This window comes from Fukomys damarensis, unplaced genomic scaffold, assembly GCF_012274545.1.
Source record: "Fukomys damarensis isolate Sample0158 unplaced genomic scaffold, DMR_v1.0_HiC HiC_scaffold_5, whole genome shotgun sequence".
Taxonomy (NCBI): domain Eukaryota; kingdom Metazoa; phylum Chordata; class Mammalia; order Rodentia; family Bathyergidae; genus Fukomys; species Fukomys damarensis.
The window spans coordinates 44,104,769-44,125,147 of record NW_022900917.1 but is presented as its reverse complement, the minus strand read 5'-3'; the positions used below and the strand labels follow the sequence as shown (position 1 = coordinate 44,125,147).

The 20,379-nt window shown below is 32.6% G+C and overlaps 1 protein-coding gene across 2 annotated transcripts in view; it reads right to left on the bottom strand.

Annotated features, from left to right (window-relative positions):
* Positions 1-869: 869 nt before the first annotated feature.
* Mybl1 (MYB proto-oncogene like 1) overlaps positions 870-20,379 on the bottom strand; it is a 31,582-nt gene continuing 12,072 nt past the window's right edge. Inside the window, exons 4-16 of one of the 2 annotated variants that reach the window (XM_010611452.2) lie at positions 19,694-19,786; positions 18,255-18,475; positions 17,670-17,844; positions 15,354-15,425; positions 14,691-14,795; positions 11,012-11,245; positions 9,685-10,047; positions 7,136-7,278; positions 6,487-6,601; positions 3,966-4,082; positions 3,776-3,880; positions 3,203-3,382; positions 870-1,904 (exon numbers count right to left, since the gene is read on the bottom strand). In XM_010611452.2, coding sequence (XP_010609754.1) covers positions 1,776-1,904; positions 3,203-3,382; positions 3,776-3,880; positions 3,966-4,082; positions 6,487-6,601; positions 7,136-7,278; positions 9,685-10,047; positions 11,012-11,245; positions 14,691-14,795; positions 15,354-15,425; positions 17,670-17,844; positions 18,255-18,475; positions 19,694-19,786 — 2,052 coding nt within the window. In that variant the 3' untranslated portion in view covers positions 870-1,775. The remainder of the gene's footprint in view (positions 1,905-3,202; positions 3,383-3,775; positions 3,881-3,965; positions 4,083-6,486; positions 6,602-7,135; positions 7,279-9,684; positions 10,048-11,011; positions 11,246-14,690; positions 14,796-15,353; positions 15,426-17,669; positions 17,845-18,254; positions 18,476-19,693; positions 19,787-20,379) is intronic. The other variant, XM_010611453.2, reaches the window with a different exon arrangement.

Genomic DNA, 20,379 nt, shown 5'->3' with positions numbered 1-20,379 from the left:
TTAGTACCATACATAGTCTTTACTTCTCACTAACATATAGTATGCAAAAACTATCGAGTGGATTTAAATAGCTTAAAACCTTATAGGTTTACTGTTCAAGAGTTAGGCATTAAAATGCTTAGCACTTCCATTTCTACTAACATAAAAACATATCAGAAAAATCTTAAACTCTTTTTGTTTTGTTATAAGGCAGAGTATTTTGGCATTTGTGAGAATTTGCCTGGTAATGGTTGATTCCATTAAGTCAACTTGAGAACCTGCCATCATTTGCTTTTTATCTTTCACACAGTGCAAGTGGTGGTCGCTCTTTCCATCTCTCATAGCAGCAAGCCGATTCTGCTATTTTTATAGCAGCATATTTCAGGAGTGGAGAGGGAGAGAGTGTGTCAATTATAAATAATTCAAACTACAGTGTACAATTCTATTTGCCTGTCAGTGTTTAAGTTGACAGCACACCATTATATGTCTCAAAAAAATTACATAAAATCTCTACCACAAAAGCAAATAACGACTTTCTTTCAAGAAGAAATAAAATAAGTGCAAACACCTAAAAGAGGCAACTGAAGCAATTGTTTTGTAACCTGTGAAGAAACACAAAACATTTATAAAAGGACAAAATATTTTTATAAATAAAAGATAATGTTCTCTACTTCTGAAACTTTGAGTAAATATAATAAACTTCTAAGTGCAGACTGTTCTCAGAGACCAAGGTACCATATTATTTTTTAAACAAAATTCAAAAGTTTCAAATACATATACAAATCACCAGATTAATTTATATGACCCAATATAATTTAAAAAGAAAACATTAAATTATTATTTAGTACATTTTTAGAACTACTTTATAACCAACATGATTTAAAGGGTATAGTGCAATATTTAGGTAGATGTGACATACAGTATAGATATTGTATTCTTCGCAGCTAAAACTTACTGTTTCATATTTAAAGGTCAAAACTGTTCTTTACTATGTTATCTATAATGACAGGAAACAACAATGACTTCTAGACATCCTGTATACAAATAAATATCTACATTTAAGCTTTAAAAATGAAAATAAATTATAAAAACAGATTTCCTTCCAATTTACAAATTTCTCCTGCTCCTACATACTGTACAATACATTCAACAAAACTCAGCTTTTCTGAGATTTATGAAGAAAATACTGACTCTTTACTAATAAGGGCAAAAAAACCCTTTTCAATGCTTTTTTAAGTACTATGCTCAAATAAATACACTTAACACTGTAGTTAATTTTACTGTTTGTGAAAAATACCAAGAATAAGTAGAGTAGTGCAACTTTCTATTTTCCTTTAGACTCCTTCCCACTGTGTTTCTTTGTGAATAGTAGCCTAACTAGCACATGGATAAAAGTTCATAAAACCATGTGTGCTTTCCATGCATAGACTAATTTCAGAGATCACTCATTCTCATATACTTTATAACAAAACTGCAGCCTCAAGCAGGTAGCAACATATACCTTGTGAAGAAAATGTGTGAGAATTTAATTTTGGAGTATTCATGAACATTCTTTTCTTTTTTCCTACCTGTAAAAACAATTTTTAAAACTCTCATCTCTTTAAAAAATAAGCAATGAAATTGCCTATCTCTTACATAAGTGGCTTATTAGCTTTCTTGCCTGCCCTATATAGAAAATAGATGTAAATTGTCTTAAGACTACATTAAAAATTTACAAATGAGAAAAATTTCATTGTAACCTAATTTTGTATAGAATACAGTAAGATAATGGGACATTTCACCCATTTTAGTAACAATTACAGTATAAGAGCTCTTGAAGTGCTGTTGGTAGCTGTGTAAGTACTCAGATATCTTCTTGCTTGTTCAGTCATGATGAGCTGGTCTTCTGTCTTTCCATAAACTACGGTTTCCCATTCATAATTTGACTAGGAAGAAAATATCAATAGTGATTTGAAAAATCATAAAAATCTGTCCAGACTACTTCACTTTTAAAATTCAATTATCATATAAATACTGTGAAAATGTTTTGATAATGGCACTGTTTCTTCTTTATGAAGAAATGTTATGCTTTATAAATACACACTAAAATATTTTTAATCTTTTTTCAAGTCAGCTATTTTAACTATCTATATTGCTCACAGGCCTTTGGAAACAGTATAAAAGCTTTGTTCCCAACAACTCTTCACAAATCAAATGAATCGCAATATGGAAAGAAATGTTAAGTCTCCACTGCTTCAAAATTTTGTGGAAGTTTTAAAGAGAGATGGGCTGGGCATGGAGCTCAGTGGTACAGGAACTGTCTAGCATGCAGCAAGGCCTATTTGAGCTCTAGCATCACCAAAAGGAAAAAAAAATTTTTGTAAAGAGGATATAATGTCAAAAAATGAACCAAGAATACTTTATGACTTACACATTAGAAAATATATACATTACACAAAGTTGAGCTTGATTTGTTTTCTCTTTTTAAAGAGTAAAGATTACTACATTATAGGTATGATTTGCTATAAAGTAAACTTTCCCCCCAAAATTGTACATTAATCAAACACTGGGAACTCAAAAACATTTAAAATATATTAAAAGAATATGTTACATGGTTCTTTGATAGCAGAAGCTTAAGACAGATGGGAGGTAGCCATATCTGACTGCCAGAGATGTTTTCAAGGAATGCTTAAAAATCAGGAATATTATGCTGCAGTTCTTGTGGTATAAAGAAACCTTCCTCCTGAATTAACTCTTATATTTTGTGAGGTTAACTCTTAAGATAACTTAATAAAAATTTTTTCCAGCATTCATATACATCTCTATATCGGCCATACAGCAACATGAAAAAGGGATTTTGTTTTACAATTTCTGTGCCAAAGTGTTTACTGGGAATCATTATACCAACAAAATCATGCTGAAACTGCTTCTAACCACTTATCCTTTCAAGATAGCAACTAGGGACACGTATTTGTTATAGGAAAAGAGGTGCCAGAAGTTGAACTGGGAATCTACAGTTTAAAAAGAAAACAGTGCTTAAGAAAGCACCAAAAGTTTTTGGCTACAATTGCAACTGTATAGTTGATATATACTCTAAACCCAAAACCTACTCTGAGTGAAAAGATCATGAATGTTTAGATATTATCGTCAGTTTCAAATTTAAAAGTATAATTTGTGATCAGTATGTCTAAAGTGATCATTGAGTAAGCAACAAAAATCACTAAAGAAATTTGTAAATCCATACCTGAATATTCTTTTCCAATTTAACAACTTTAGAAGTGTTAGGGTTTGGTTTCTTTTTAGTGAGTGTATATGTTTTGTTGGCTGAATTTATATCTTGTTTCTCAGGAGTCAAGTTGCACCTACTGTCGTGTATTTCCAATAGTGGTATCACTAATAAGGATGTTGTAAATATATTTTCTGACTAAGAAAAAAAAAAAAAAGAAAGAGGGAAATAACTGATTCAAAACTGGAAACAAATAAGAGGGACTACTCAGTAAGTGCTAATGGAAGCCCTGTTCATTTCCCTCCAAGTATGCATTTGGCTCTGATGAAATTTGTAGTAATGCAATAATATTAAATATTTTGGAAATGAAATAAAGATAAATACTGAAATGTAAAGTTTTGCAACTGTTTTTTTTACATCATACAGAAAAGAGTTAATTCCTCAAGTATTAAAATAAAAGCAAAGAAGTAAAGTACCCTTTAGTGTTAAAAGTTTCTCTCTGAATTTGCCAAAATAATTCTAAAGGAATCTATATGAATCTCTAATAAAGTAGACACACAATGAGTAAAAATACATTAATCCTCTACCAACCTGCATGTCTGAAATATCTTCAGTCAGTAGTTGGGTGCCTGGTTCTTCTCTTTCCCAATTATCTAAGATTAGTGACTTTCTGACTTTCTTCACAGAAGGAGTATGCTAGAATGAATAATTACCAAAAAAGCATTATAGCCAAATCACTTGGACATAAGGACTTTTATGAACAATAATAGTAAAAGATCACCTCGTGTTTATAGCTTTTATAAGCAGGTTCATCTTCCTCTTTGAGGAATATGTCTGTTCCAGTTTCTTCTTTTAAAACTTCTCGAATATCTTCCTCCAAGAAGGCAAGTGGCTGGGACTAAATTGTTTTTAAAAAGGGTTTTAAAAAGTTGCTGTGAGACAATTCTTTTTTCTCCCCATATATAGAAAACCTATTTTATTTTTACCAATACTCCATGATAAATATTCTTATGTATTGAATTATATACTAAAAAAAATCATTAGAAAGAAACCTATCTTTTATACTTTTCCATTGCTAGCATAATTTTCTCCTACTCTCTGTAGTTACTTAAATTAACTAACTAGTTTTACTGCAAAATAATTTTTTAAAATACTAGCTTATTAATAAATCTACCCCAAAATAGAACATAACTAAAATATCCTAGAAGAGACCAGCATTTTTTAGATCATATTTTATTTCTAATGAACTTGTCAAAATTTTGTGTTTGTCTAGAATATCCATGGTTTTTCTAAGGTTTCAAAGGTAACAATATTTATGAAAGCATAGACAACCAGAACACTTCCTAATTCTAGTCATTCATAAACTATTGGAAACACTACTATAATGTTAATAATACCTGGAGATGTGGCTCATAGTACAGCATTTACCTAGCATACAGGGGAATCTGTGTTCAATTTCCAACATTAAAAAATAATAATAATGAACAAAAGAAAAACATAGCAGCAATGAAGTGCAACTTCTATTTGAAATTCAGGACAAGCCCCTTTATTTCTATTAACTCGACCAGCTTCACAATAATAGGGTATATTTTATGATCTCCTTTACATAGAAGAGGAAACTGAGCCTTAGAGAGGTACCCTGATCAATTAGCTTCCTAAATACTATTAACTGCCTACATACATCAAAAATATATGAAGAAATATTCAACGTCACTGGTCATTCAAGAGATGCAGATGAAAACAACACTGAGATTTCACCTCACCCCAAAAAGAATGGCTGCTATCAAGAAATCAACCAATAACAAATGCTGGTGAGGTTGTGGGGAGAAAGGAACCCTTCTCCATTGTTGGTGAGTGCAGACTGGTGCAACTACTGTTGAAATCAATATGGAGATACCTCAAAAAACTAGAATTAGAGGTCCCATTTGACCCAGCCATCTCTCTCCTGAGTATCTTTACAAAAGAATTATACCACAGCAATATATGCACACCCGTGTTTATAGCAGCAGTTTGTAATAGCTAAAACTTGGAAATAGCCCATCGACTGGAGACTGGATAAAAAAGATGTGGTTTTTCTATAAAACAGAGTATTACTCAGCCACAAAGAACAAGAAACTAGAGACATTTATAGCTATATGGAGGTATATTGAGGTCATACTCTTAAGTGAAATAAAAAGGACACATGTGTAAATACCAAATAGTTTCTTTGGTGTAAAAAACTAAAAGTGTAAATAAGGTTCAAATTGTATAACTGATAATGTGAAATAGGAAGAAAAGGTCTAAAGGAGTAGGGGAAGTGGGAAGAGTATTGAAAAGGCAAGAACGGAAAACAAAACTAAGAGAAAAGGAAAAATGGAAACAAAGTCTTTGTAAGTAGGGAAAGGTGGAGGGGGTGATGGGAGGGCAGAGGAATGGGGAAAAATAACCAAGATACATCATGTAAAGGTACAAGATCCCAACAGTGATTGTAACTGTACTGTATACCTGAAATGTACCCAAAAACTTAATGGAAAAAAAAAAAAAAGAAAAAAATATTATAATTATGTTATTCTACTCCAGGTAACTGTTACTGAAACTACTAAAATGTAGGTTTTAGTATTATGAAAAAGGTTCCTTAACTACTATTTTGCTTTCTTAAAATGATTATTTATGGTCAAGGAAAAAGATTAACAAAAATAAAAACTTTAAAGAAATAAAACTTTCACTTTCAGTGAACATCTTTCTTTAATGCTAAAAATCAAAGTGATAAAAACTATAGGAAAATGTACCTTGACACATAATGTTAAGTTAAATAAATCAGACATAAGCTTAAATATTTCATGCTTCCTCTTATATGAGAAATCCAAAGTATAAATGATTAAAAAACAAAATAAAAGATAGAAAATAGGAATCAGGGAGATAGATCTTTTGCAAAAGGGAAGAGGACCAAGAGATGAGGGGTAAGGGATAAAAAAAATTAAGTTGTGTTATGTACATGTACCAACTCTCCACAAGGAATGTAATTATTATGTACTGCAAACATGTACCAATAAAAAGAAAAGATAAAAAAATTAAAGGTGATAAAATCTATTTTGTTTTATTAAAATTTGGAAAATTCCTTTTTTATTTATTTATTTTTTTTTTTTTTGATTTTTTGAGACAGGGTCTCACTATGTGAGACCTGGAACTCACTATGTAGTGCAGGCTAGTCTCGAACTCATGGTGATCCTCCTGCCTCAGCCTCCCAAGGGCTGGGATTACAGGTGTGTGCCACCACGCCCAGCTATAGGAAAATTCATTCTTAAGTAAAAAAGTATACATACCACAATTTTAAGAGGTCCATATTTTCTCTCCTGAGCAGCAAGTGCATTCTTAAAAGGAGTAGGAGTTCTTGGTGTGGTACCCAACACAGATCTTCTAATAGTAGGTGTTCTGAACCTATTTAATCATTTACATACTTGTATTATAGTTACAATTTGATTTCACATATGTTCAGCAAGCCAAAGGTAAGCTAAAGCATAATTAAAATTTTCTGGCATATGTACATGCTTTATTTAAACATACTAGGGCTATTTTATTTATTATTATTATTATTTCTATTATTATTATTATTAGGTACCAGGAATTGAACGAACTCAGGACCTTGTGCTTGCCAGGCAGGCATGGAGCCGCTGAGCTACATCCCTGGCCCCAGGGCTACTTTAAAGTGTGGCTGACTAAATAACTTTTACTCCATTCAATCATCTTAGAAAAGACTGTTAGGAAAAAATACTAAAAAAGTTGTTTTGCTTGGAATCAAAGTTTTACACTATATCAAGCCAGATTTCAGTTTTCTAAGGATAAAACATGAGGTTTTGACTTTTTGTTAGGGTAGGAATTATGATACATTCTGTTTATTTGGACAAAAAGCTAAGCTGCACTTGACATTATACTCCCCATCTTCTCTAGGACAATTACTTAATACCTACTTACCCTACGTTCTCTTTTTGATCTTTAGGGGTTGTTTCTTTCTGAAGAGGAGTTGTAATAAGAACTTTCTGTCCACAAATAGGGGTTGATGTAAATGAAGGATTTTCGATATTAAGTTGCTGATTTCCAGGACATGTATTGAAAAACTAAAAAAGAAAGAGTTTAAGAGCATTTTTAGAATAGCAAGATCCCTACACAAATATTAAACTATCCAATTATTTTCTCATTTGCTTCAGGAAAAGATTATCAATATTACATTTATACTATTTCATGGACAATAAGCTTCATAAGGACAGGACTTTTTGTCTTTTTGCTCACTGCTACTCCACAGTTCTTAGAATTGTGTTTAGTATAAAACAGGCATTCAAGAAAGTTGTTTAACAAATGTTCAAAGTAAAAAGAACAGTACATAAGTTTTAAAACAAAATGGTGTGTTCAGAGATCTATGCAAATCATAAATAGCTGCTGTGTTAACTGTTAACACAGTTGTAGTGCTGTACAAAATGTATTTTAGTTCTATTATTAACAAGTGATCTTAAATGGCCTTTTCTACGAGAGTAACATGAATTCAAAATATAATGAAAGGCTGGGCACAGTGGTAGTCTCACCTGCTTGAGAGGTTGAGGCAGGAGTGAGGTAGGATAAAAGAATTAGGCAAAAAGAAAAAAAAGAAATTACATTTTTTTTTTAATCCCTTAGTACTTTAAAACTCTAGGTCAGATTCCTGCTCAGCTCGGCACTTAGAAATGCTAGTCATTTAAGAAAAGTTGGCAAAACAAGGTCTATAGCTTTAAATTTACCTGACCAATCTCACCCCACCCCAGGACTGAGGACACCAAATAAAAGTGCTAAACCTATTAAATCAAAGGCTCACAAACCACCCATGATGAGCAATAACAATCATAAGGACTTAGGGGACCCTGGCCCATCTCAGCTAACCCATAAAAGCTGGCCTTGCGCTTTTGTGAGGGGGCTAGTCCAAACCCTTGCATCAGCCTGAGAATCTTTGCAGTTATGCAAGCTTTTCCTATATTCTCTTATTTTGTAACCCTGCCTAGTAAACCTGCTATGTCCCACACTGACACATCCTGAATTTATTTTCCATGACATAAGTCAGTGAGTATACCTATTCAGCTGGCTGAGTTAGGGCCCCATCTCCTCTTTGGGAGAAACTTCTTGGACCCCACTGGTGACAAGGAGGATCATGAGCACAGAAGTTCAAGGCCAGCCTGGGCAAAAAAGCAAGAACCCGGCTCAAGAAAAAAAGATACAATAATAATGCTTTGCTGATAAATACAGCTATCTGGCAAATTTGCCTAATTTTGCCCATCTAAAACACAACACAGAACCTCTGAACAGACAAAATTAGCATCAAAGTCTGTTTTTTAAATTATACAAAGTCTACAGTGAGTCTCAATGTTTGAATTATTTTAAGATTAGCAATCCAACCCTCTTTTACAGGATAAAAATACAAATCTCTGCCATGGGATATAAGTTTCCAGCCACTTTTGACTTTAGAATTTACACTTCAATAAAAATTGCTAGCATATAAAACTCCAGAAATGGAAAACTGTTAAGTGTGCCCAAGCCTATTTCACCTTCCTTGAGTTGCTTTGTAACCCTGAGGCCTGGAGAGGGAGTAAAGAAATGATGCACTCATTATTCACATTGTACTCCATGTAAATGTTACCTCTTGAAGCATGGGACACAATTTTCAGATTCCAGCAATGAATACTGCCAATGCCAGATCCTATTAATCTTCTCGACCTCAAAATATACCCCAGTGTTCTCCATGTATTAGACCATTAAATTCCCTACACTCCCCATAACACCTTTTAGCCTATCAAACCACTTTCAGCAAATCGCAACTCTTATTTCCTATTGTGAGCAAGGACATGTGGCTCACTCTCAAAATTTCATTCACTTAACCCCTAGTGTTTAACTGAAATGCTGTAAGAAAAGTGTTTTGTGCACACTGTGGAATATAATATATTCAACAAGAAACTGTCCTAATATAAACATTTGCTGCTCAGGGATATTACTAAAGGAAAAATCAGTTTTTGATATCCCTAGGAAACTTTCTGATGAGATTCTTACAGTAAGCAGTTTTCTAAGTTTCTTCCAAAAAATGTTAAAAAGAAAAATTTAACAGGTAAACTAAAATCTAAATTACTCCAAATAGATGAGGGCTCTCTATATCTTCTCAGGTATATTTAATCAAGGAGTCAAACTGGATTTCAGTCTTACCTCAGCATAATATAAATTTGGACAAATCATTTTCTCTTTCTGGGCTGGTTTCCTGATGAGTCCTACAAAGAGTGGGACTACATAACCAAAACAAAAAAGTCCTTTTCAGCTCTTAGAATTGTAGGATACAATGCAGCTACTACAACACTTTGTGAAACACCTGATTTACCTCATGTATTACATTTAAACACATTATCTATTTCCATGTATTATCAATGCAACCAACTGCTATTAAGGATACTAGAGATCTAATTTAATTTAACCTAGTTCATCAACCTTGGAAACCATATAAAACAACATTATACCTGTGAAGGAGAAAATGGTAGAGTTTTCACTGGTGTGTGTTTTAATGCTGCGTTAACGCCGTCACTGAATGAGCCTTCACCAAGTTCACTACCAGGGGACTGATTCACTCGCATTTTTCTCTTCTTTCTGAGGATGGTGGGTGGAGTGCTAAACTTGGCTACATTTGGGGATGTTACAGGAACAGCTTCACTGTTTCCATCATTGCAATTATTTTTCTTCCCTTCCAGTACAAGACTAAATTGACATTCCATGGCTCCTTCATTGTGTTGAATTCGCATTAGTTTAACTGGGGTGGACTTGACAGGAGAAACAGCAGCATCAGAAAGATCAAAACTGGCAACATCACTCCATGCTACAGGGTCCTGTGATAAATTAAATTATTAACTAAAGTTAATACTGTAACTAGTTAAAATCGGATCCTAACCACAGGATGATGATTTCCACTGAGTTATTTAACTAGTCATTATTAGTAGAAATTTTAAGCAAGACCATCTGAGAGAAACAAATTCTGTTTTTCCTACAATTCCAATTTAGAACATTCTAAAATATTAACCTACTGTCAATATATTTTATATAAAAAGAACAAATGATTTTAAGCTATCAAAATGTATCATTCATCATAAAATTTCATATTCACTTCACATCAGGAAAACACTATCAAATGCTACAGAATATTTTGGTAATAGGTGTGGAACATTTTTAAAATGATAATATACTTTGATCCGGAAACTCTATTTAACCTGAAGATATAATCATGATTTTGCACAAAGCTTTATATAAATGCTTTTTGTTATCAGTAATACTGAAAATTTTATCAGTAATATTGCCAACTGTCCAATAAGAATACGTTCAGTAAATAAATTTTCTTACATTCATCTGAATAGAATACTATAAAGCCACTAAAACTCAAGTTTAAAAAACAATTCTGAAAACAAAGATATGCTCATGATATAAATGGAAGATAAAAGAGATCTTTTAAATCTTTTGATTTAAAAGAAACATATGTTTTCTGCATATACAAAGCAAACTGAAAGGAATACTTGAAATTATTAACTCTGAGTATAGAAGAACTTTAATTTTCTTCTTTACAGTTCTCACTAGTTTCCAACATTCTCTGATGCATTTGTACAACTTTAATAAAAATGAACTGTTTTTAATTATAAAAATTCTTTATAAGGCACATGCTTGAGAAAAGATTTAAACTTTTTTTGTCAAAAAGCTATTGTATGGTATACAAAATAATAAATGTCCTCAAAATTGCATTTCTGAGCATGAAATCATGTAAGCAAAATCAAGTTTTTGAAAATTTTACAATCTCAAACTTACAGATTCAATAAGTTCTAGGGTCTCTGCAAATTCTGGGATGGTCTGTAGAGAAGACAACACAGCATTTGCCTCCACAGCCAGGAACTTTGTGGGTGAATTCTGCTGCACAGACACAGTTTGATTTTCATCCATACCATAAAACTCGGTAGCTTGATCCTCAAGGCTATTTAGAGTATTAGACATGCTATCATCCATGAGAAAACTACCAGACCAGGCAGCAAAGTTTCCAAGTTGCTAAAGGCATAAAAGAAATGTCAATATTTGTCATTTTCAATGGAGGTATAAATTCAGATTTTGAGTGAAAGTTTTTTCTAGATCAAGTTAATATTTCAGTTAAAAATAAAGTAGCAAATATATTGACATTCCTCAAAATTAGTATTGTAGAATTGGGAGAGAAAATATGGAGCTCATTTCTGTCTCCATTACAAAGCATTCGCCTGCAGTTGGTCTCTCGCCCTTTGGAAAGGACAGAGCCAAATCTTTCACATATCATTAAAGAGTAGAGGCCAGCCTTCCCCGCTTAACACTGAGAACACAGGAGGATGTTCTGACTCAGTGAACTCATTTCATAGCCCATCTTCAGCTTGCTTGCTGCAGCCTACCCACCAGAATGCTGACATTCTTTGAAAACTATGAACACAGTGCCCCATCCCACATTCCCTGGCTGCTGCCCCATTCAGTCAAGAAGTCCGTGTTAGACTCGCCTTTTTCAGGCCTGTGTGGGAAAGAGCTCATAAATAAACCCAACTGCATTTTTTCTGAAATGAGAGCTTTTGGGAAGAAAGACTAGGAAAAAACACTATGTATTGATGGCAAAGACAAAGTAACACTTTACAAACGTTTTAAGCTTTGGGATATTTACTTCAACTGCAGGTCTTCCACAGGCAGCCTTCAATCCATCTGGTTACTTAATATAAGCCTTCAGATGGTGAAACAGAGAAATACACCCATCGAGTCCATGGCCCAAGGAATACACGTTATCCTGACTTCCTCTGAAAGCCATTTCCAGAGTGTTTTACTCTGGGGCCAAAAAGATGAGGACACAGACTGGGAAAATCTTCAGCATCTAGTGTCACATCTGTTCCCCCCTGTCTGACATGGCAATCAGTGATCTTTAATCTTTGTTACTATGTTGGAATATACTAATTGGTTTAAACTCATTAATACAGGGGACTTGGTGAATAGAGAGACCAAGAGAGGATATAGTCATTTTGACCATTTGATAAAAAAGAAACCACTTTATAACTTGCCCTTTCTTCCCCCCAAAGAATCGATAATTGGGATTCTCATCTTTTTGAAAAAGCTTCTGCACTGGGCTGAGGATTTAGCTCAGTGGTGCTGCCGCCCCTCCTCACAAGTGCAAGCACCCAAATTCAATGCCCAATTTAAAAAAAAAAAAGCTTCTGCTCTGCCAGAGAAACCACAAACAAAGCTAAGAGACAACCCACAATTTAATCTTACCAGCTTTTCCTCAAAGGTCTACTATCATAAAGAACTAAAACAAATCAGAACCCCCAAATATAAAGATCCAATTCACAACTGGGCATTTGAAATGAACAGACATTTCTCAGCCAAAGAAGTAAAAGCAGCAAATAATCATATGAAAAAATGTTCCACATCACTGGTCATTCTAGAGATGCAGATGAAAACAACATCGAGATTCCATCTCACCCCAATAAGATTAGCTGCTATCAAGAAATCAACCAATAACAAATGCTGGCAGGGGTGTGGGGAGAAAGGAAACCTTCTTCATTGTTGGTGGGAGTGCAGACTTGTGCAATCACTCTGGAAATCAATATGGAGATACCTCAAACTACTAGGCTTAGAAGTCCCACTTGACCCAGCTATCCCTCTGCTGGGTATCTTCCCAAAAGAATTAAAAGAATCATAGCACAGTGATATATGTACACCCATGTTTATAGCAGCACGATTTGTAATAGCTAAAACTTGGAAACATCCCAATTGCCCATCAACTGGAGACAGGATAAAGAAGATATGTGCTTTTTTTTTTTAATATATATATAAAATGGCATACTACTCAGCCATAACAAACAAGAAACTAGAGAGATTTATAGCTAAGTGGATGCACACTGAGGCCACACTCAAGTGAAATTAATAGGCTACACATGTGTAAATACTGAATAGTTTCTCTGGTATGAAAAGGTAAAAGTGTAAATAAGGATTAAAATGTATAATTGATATTGTGTAATAGGAAGAAAATTCTAAAAGAGTAGAGGAAGTGGGACGGATAGGGGAAAGGGAAGAAAAAGAAAAAAATATATGAAAAGGAAAAACATGGAAACAATATCTTTTTAAACAGGGAAGAGTAGAGGGCTAAAGGGAGGGCTGGGGAATGGGGGAAAAATAAGAACCTGATACGTCATGTACAGGTACAAGATCCCAATGATGAATGTAAATGTATTGTATACCTAATATGTACCAATAAATTTGATAAAGATAAAAAAGAAAAAATAATAAAATGTGTTTTAATTGAATACTTTATGTTGGCCATATTTCTTTTTTCTAATTATATTTTTATGTATAAAATGTATTATCACAAAAAATGCACTAATAACTAAAAATTTTTACTGTCTTTTAGTACAAATGTTTTTCTTTTTAATTCAACTACGATTACTATTCATCCTAATTTAATTCTCTTAGTTATTCTCATTAACTGAATTTCAAACAGTTTTTATACCTGGTAACCAAAACCCAATATCCATATAAAATTTCTTATTTTGAAAGACTTTAGTGAGCTTAAAAATCTAAATATTCCCTTTCTACATATTTTGAATGTTATTACTTTTTCTAAATTTACTAAATTCATATTGTAAATATAGTAAATAGAAAATTTTCAAAGAGAATAAAAATAATTTTAAAGCTTATAAATCTTTCTTCCTGTGGGATGTGGTGGCCCACGCCTGTAAGTCTAGCATTCTGGGATGCTAAGGCAGGATTTCAAGTTTCAGCCCAGTGGGGAAAACACAGCAAGACCCTGTTTCCAAAATAAAAAATAAAATGGACTGGGGATGTAACTCAGAGGAAGGGCCCTGATTCAATCCCCAGTACCACAATAAATAAATAATCTCTATAACAGTTAAATTCCTCACTTTTCAAGCTTTATTTTCCTATTATGCCATTATGTAGAATGTCTGAAATAAAACCAAGACCTAATTGAAACCACACATAATTTTCTTAAGTGTATCAAAGATCTTACCCTACATCTGCTTGACATATATGACTCAAGAAGTACTCTAAAAAGAAGTATCCTAATACAGAAAAATTAATACACTGTATCCTAATACACTGTAAAATTACTAAAAGAAATGCATATCGAAATCTGTCAGGGCCTGGGATTTAGCTCAGTGGTTCCACTGCCTGCCTCATAACTGCAAGGACCCAAGTTTGATCACCAGTACCAAAAAGAGGAAAAAAAAAAAATCTGGCAACCTCCTAGCTGCAAATTTAAAAAAAATTATCAGGCCTAGGATTCAGTTCAGTGGCGCTGTCCCTACCTTGCAAGCACAATGTCCCAAGTTCAATCCCTGTTAGCACACACAACAAAAACAAAACATTTTTACTCTATATTAAAATGTGAAGTCATACTTAATATGCTCTGTAGCTGATGACTAGTATAAAAGCAAATATATGAAGGATTCTATCAATAGTAACATCTTACAGATGGAAGTCGCTTTCTTCTAACTTCATTCTCAGCTGACATAAGAAGCAACTCAAGTTCCTTTATTTTCTTTTCCTTATCAGGATCTTCATCAACAAAGGGTTGCTACAATAAGTTAAATAAAAGAAAAAATCGGCTACTTATACACTGCTTTATTATTATTAGTGCTCTAATTTTTATTTTCTGTGCAACCTAAAATATATTTTCTCTAATAAAGTTTAATACTACTATATCATATTTGTATATATATATTATAATTATAATATATATTATAATTCCCCCCTGGTACCTAAAGATATACTAGCAAATATATTCAATTTAGCATAATAGATGTGAGAACACTTAAAAGCATTAAAAACATTATAATCTGTATCAGCTGAAAAATTTATGTCTGGAACGTTTAAGTTTTACTGAATTGTAATATATACATTTTATCCAATTTAGCAGATTTTTGATGGAAAAATGGAAAAAATTATCAAAGTGGTGTTTTCAATTACCTTTTATTTAGAGTTTATGTTTTTAAACCCACTTATTCTTTCCTTTAATGTTATAACAAAACAAACAAAACTTAATAGTGTTTAGTAGATAAGGAAAAGTGCACTACTTGACTTTAAAAAAAGTTTGAAAACATTTCCTTTGTCTTATGTTACAAATAAAAGTTACCTGAATAAAAGCAGAAGTCTGAATATGCTCTACACAACTGCCTTCAGATGATACATACTGATAACCAGGGATCTAAAAAGGACAATAAATAAAGCATTACTATTACACACTAACACCATACAAATTTTTTAAAATCTGAGGCAAACTACAAAAACTTGTGATGTCACCAACACAACTAAAGTATCTCTAATAATTTTGAAAATTCCTATTTACAATAGTTCCTTATCTACTAACTACATCTATTCCTAGCGTTTATTGATAAAGCTACAACTTTCAGGAAAATATCTCAATTTCTTCTAGATGAAATAGAATTACTTAGCCTAGTTTTGTCAACATTATCCACCAACTATTATTAAAAACATGGTATGTAAGGGTTGCTCTCTCTCCTGAAGACAATATAATTGTGCTCCTATCTGTCACAGGAAAATATTAATGCATATGAAGCTCTTACAAGATAGAGACTGAAGAAAGTTTATATCTTCAAATCTACAACCACCCCATGCCAATCTGAGTTAAGACAGGATAACACGGACTTTCTCTATCACTCATTTTAGAAAAAAAAATTAGAATCACCCACAAGGACCCGAGTTCAATCCCCGGCACCAAAAAAAAAAAAAAAAAAAAAAAAAAAAAAAAAAACAACAACAAAAAATTAGAATCACCCAAGTACCAGATATCTGTAATGCATACTCTGATACTAAATAGCATTCTGCTCATTTCTAAAACATCTGTAATAAGAATTATGAATTAAAAGCCGGGCATGGTGGTGCACACCTGTAATCCCAGCATTTGGGAGGCTGAGGCAGGAGGATCGCTGTGAGTTCGAGACCAGCCTGGGCTACATAGTGAGTTCCAGGTCAGTCTCAACTACATAGTGAGACCTTGTCTCAAAAACACCAAAAAAAACACCCAAGAATTATGAATTGAGGGAGCAGTGATAAAAATAAATGAGTATTTTTAAAATGCTTAAGTCAAATAAATATGAAACTACTTTCTATAATGGCCTACAGAAATCACTATCTAATGCAAAATTATATGACTTCTAACATAGACCATACCTTGTACAGTATTCAGTTAGCATCACTTATTACTCAGTAACTCAAATAAGTTAAAATTTCCTTTTCAAACGCTGAATGAAAATCTGTGTCAATACTTCAATCTTCAAGTCACACTTTATGACAATTACATTTTTAATATTTAAATTGAATGATATATGAATAGTTCTAAAATTATTAAAAAGGAAACAATTCTTAAAGTATAAGAAATAACCTTATATCCTTCCAACATATTTTGATTGAGGCACTCCCTTGCCCTCAAGTAATTTTTTAAATTATTTTTCTGTAAATTAAAAAAAATTTTAATGATGGTTCTTTCTAAACTAGAAGCAGAATGCTTCAGTTTATGCTGCCCAAAATATAGGACTCCAAAGAACAAATGTAAGAAAATAGACAATAAAATCTTAAGTATCATCAGATAATTATGCTATCGTCATCTTTCCCTATATGTAAATTAAAATGTCACTATTTTTAAGTGGCTCTTTTAAAAAAGACTTATTAATATGCATAAAATGTAGGATAAAATCAAATTTGAAACATAATAAACACAGATTTTTAACACCCAGCCCATTTTTATCTTTGGTAGACACAATTTAGTCCTGACTTAATCTTTACATTTTATATGAAAAGAATCAATAGCTACTCATCATAAAAAATGTCAGAATATACAGGTACACAGGAAAAGATAAACATAAACACTCCTAAACTAGTTTCTTGCAGGTAGGAAAGTGCATTATAAAAGTCAAAATGGTTTGCCCTTCTTTGAATTTGAGTAATCTCTAATGACTGTCTAAATAAAGACTGAAACCACCAAGTGACTGGCTACTAGGAGGGAAAGCAAAGCTGAAAGACATCAAAAGCAAATTATTAAAAAAAAAATTTTTAAAGCAAATTATTCACTGCACCTCCAAAAAGATGGCTGGAATGATTTTTAATCCATTTTTATACACCTATAGTTACACAGAACATTTTAAAAATGGAAGCTATAATAGATATGAAAGCAGATAATTAACTGAATCATAAATGAAGATGAGAAGAATGAGTATTAGGACATATACACATACAGTGTTTAATGTAAAAATTACATTAAAAGGAAATAGTTTAATGTGGTCCCAAAATATTTGTAAGTTATAGCATATTTTTTCAGCTTATAGATGTCTGTTCTCCATCCCCTTAATTTTTATTGTCCTATTAAGAAACCACTTTCCTATCTAGCGACTAAAGAGATCTTTAAAATAATAAAGGTATTAAAAATATGTGCCTGAACAGGTATGTAAAACTGATTCTGGGTTTGCAAATGGTCCATAGTCGCACAAGGTTTGTGTTGAAGTTTTGATGAAGATTGTTCTGATTTTATTCCATCTTGTAAGTAGCCCTCCTGTTCCACTTTTCTTCGCATAGTAGAATTCCAATGATTTTTGATAGAATTATCAGTCCTAATAAATGAAAGTATATGATTAAGAGGACTCCAAATTTTAATATTGCGTAAGTTGCACAAAGTGCTGAAAATAAATTTTTACAACTGATAAAATTAGATACTTTAAAAATTCTAAAGATAAATCATACGTCAGGCTTAGTGCTGTAACCACCATGGACATTTTGGGGGACAAGATGAAGAACATCCCTCATCTCCTGGTGCTTAGTCTGTCTGCAGGTGTGGTACTTAAAAAGTAATTATATTCCTTACCACAGAAATCATTACAGATGTTCCAAACAGATCCTTGTATTATGCAGTCTAAATTTCAATTATAAATAAAAGTCATGGAGTGCTTACAAATATATTTAATAGGAAGGTAATAAAGATCATGATTAAATACAAAAAGTGTATATACATTTATATAAGCACCTTCCAGGAAGTAGTTTGGCAATTTCTGCCCAACGATTTCCCAACCGCTTATGTGCTTCATAGATGATCCTGTCTTCTTCTTCTGTCCAGGAAGATTTCTTTACTTCAGGATTCAGATGATTATGCCATCTTTCTCTACACTGCTTGCCTATTCTTCCTTTTAAATGTTTTGCAATTAAAGACCATCTTTTTGGTCCATATTTCTGAACTAATTCAATAACCTAAGAAGCAAAAACAAAGTGTGAAAAATTGTTACTCTGTTTAAAACATAACTCAAGAATGCTGGGGCTAAAAGTATCACCCATGTTAAAGTACTTGCCTAGCATGTGTGAGAGTCCCTGGCCTAAATCCCCAGCATAGCAAAAAATAAAAAAGACATTAAAATGCCAATTTAAATAAATGCATTAAATTTAAGCCACAACTACAACATACAAAAATAATTCTACCAATAAACAATCCTTCAGGATTTGACAAGGTCAAAAATTGACTCCCTATTTATCTAAAACCTAAGGGCTACAGTGACTTGTAAGTTAAAATGTTTTCAAACAAGACACTGTAAAATAACAGTAAAAATACTCACACTTGTGTATCTTCTACTCTTATATCTTAAAAAGGAAAAAAATAGCTTTAGCAGAACCTAAATAAATAATCTGGAAGCAGGAAGAATCTGTAGTAACTGGCTTTTCATTTCTTCCTTTCTCATATTAAAATACATATTCTTTTTTCCACAGTTTAAATTTTTTTTTTTTACTTAAAATTACAAGATTGTTATTTCCAGCCCACTTTATCTCATTGTCACTTTGCCTCACTTCACATGAGGCAATATCACACTGTAAACATTTTATATTGGTGGAATATTTAAATTTAATATATATCAATATTTTTACTATAGGCATCTATTTACTATGTTTAAAAAGAAAATTTCAGGATTAAATGTACTTTTAAATGAGATCACACTTTAAAACATTATCATCATCCACCAAGGAAATCAGATCATACTGAGTCTAGCAAAGTAACATTAAGAATAACTTCTTACATACAAAATTATCAAAATGTAAAAATTAAAATGTTTTAATATGTTAATGCAAATTTTAGTACATGTGCTGCCAAAGTGAGTACTGTTGATGCAATTTTTGATAGAAAACTATACCCTACATATAAACTAAGCTTTAAACAAGGTAGGCTTATAGCAAGCATTTTTCCTTCTGCAAATCAGTCATAAAGAATGGATTATATTTTATACTTGGTTTCACTCATTTCAGAAATAGCTACATCTCAAGACATTTAATATTTAGTCATCATATAAATAGCCTCCAAAGAAGAAAATTAAGTGGTTTCAGAAGAAAATCAAGTGATTTAAGTATGTGTTAAAACAAAATATTAGTAAGAAAAAAGCTAATATACCTATACAGTGAACATAAAGAATATGAACATGTTACCCTCTGATCTTCTTCTTTAGTCCAAGGACCCTTTATCAATTCTGGATTTAGAACTTTCTGCCACCGATGTTGGCACTGAAAGTCAGAACGATTCTGAAAGAATACGAATGTTACTGAACAACTGTCTTTCAGAAAGCAAGTTAGCCCAAACTTATGTCTCACTTCAGCATGTTTTCAAGATAGTATATTAAATATCATTTCTTAAACATATGTATTTATTTTAAATCCCTATACCCATATTCTGTTTTTGAACTGATCAGCAAGGTTTAGAGTAAAAATAAAAACAAAGGGCCAGGGATTTAGCTCAGTGGTTCTGCCGCCTGCCTTGTAAGCACAAAGACCCAAGTTCAATCCCTGGTACCAAAAAAAAAAGAAAGAAAGCAAACAAATTTTTTGATCAGGCATGGTGGTGCTGTAATCCCAGCACTTGGGAGGCTGAGGCAGGAGTATCGCTGTGAGTTCAAGACCAGCCTGGACTACAAAGTGAGTTCCAGGTCAGTCTCAACTATATAGTGAGACCCTGTCTCAAAAAACCCAAACAAGCAAACAAACAAAATAAATACATAAATTAAAACAATATTTGAAATTAAAATGCGTAACTCTAAACTATATCTTATAATATAGCAAGAAATAGCAAAGCTATAACACAGACATAGGTCTGAGGAAGAAAAGACAGTAGACAGAAA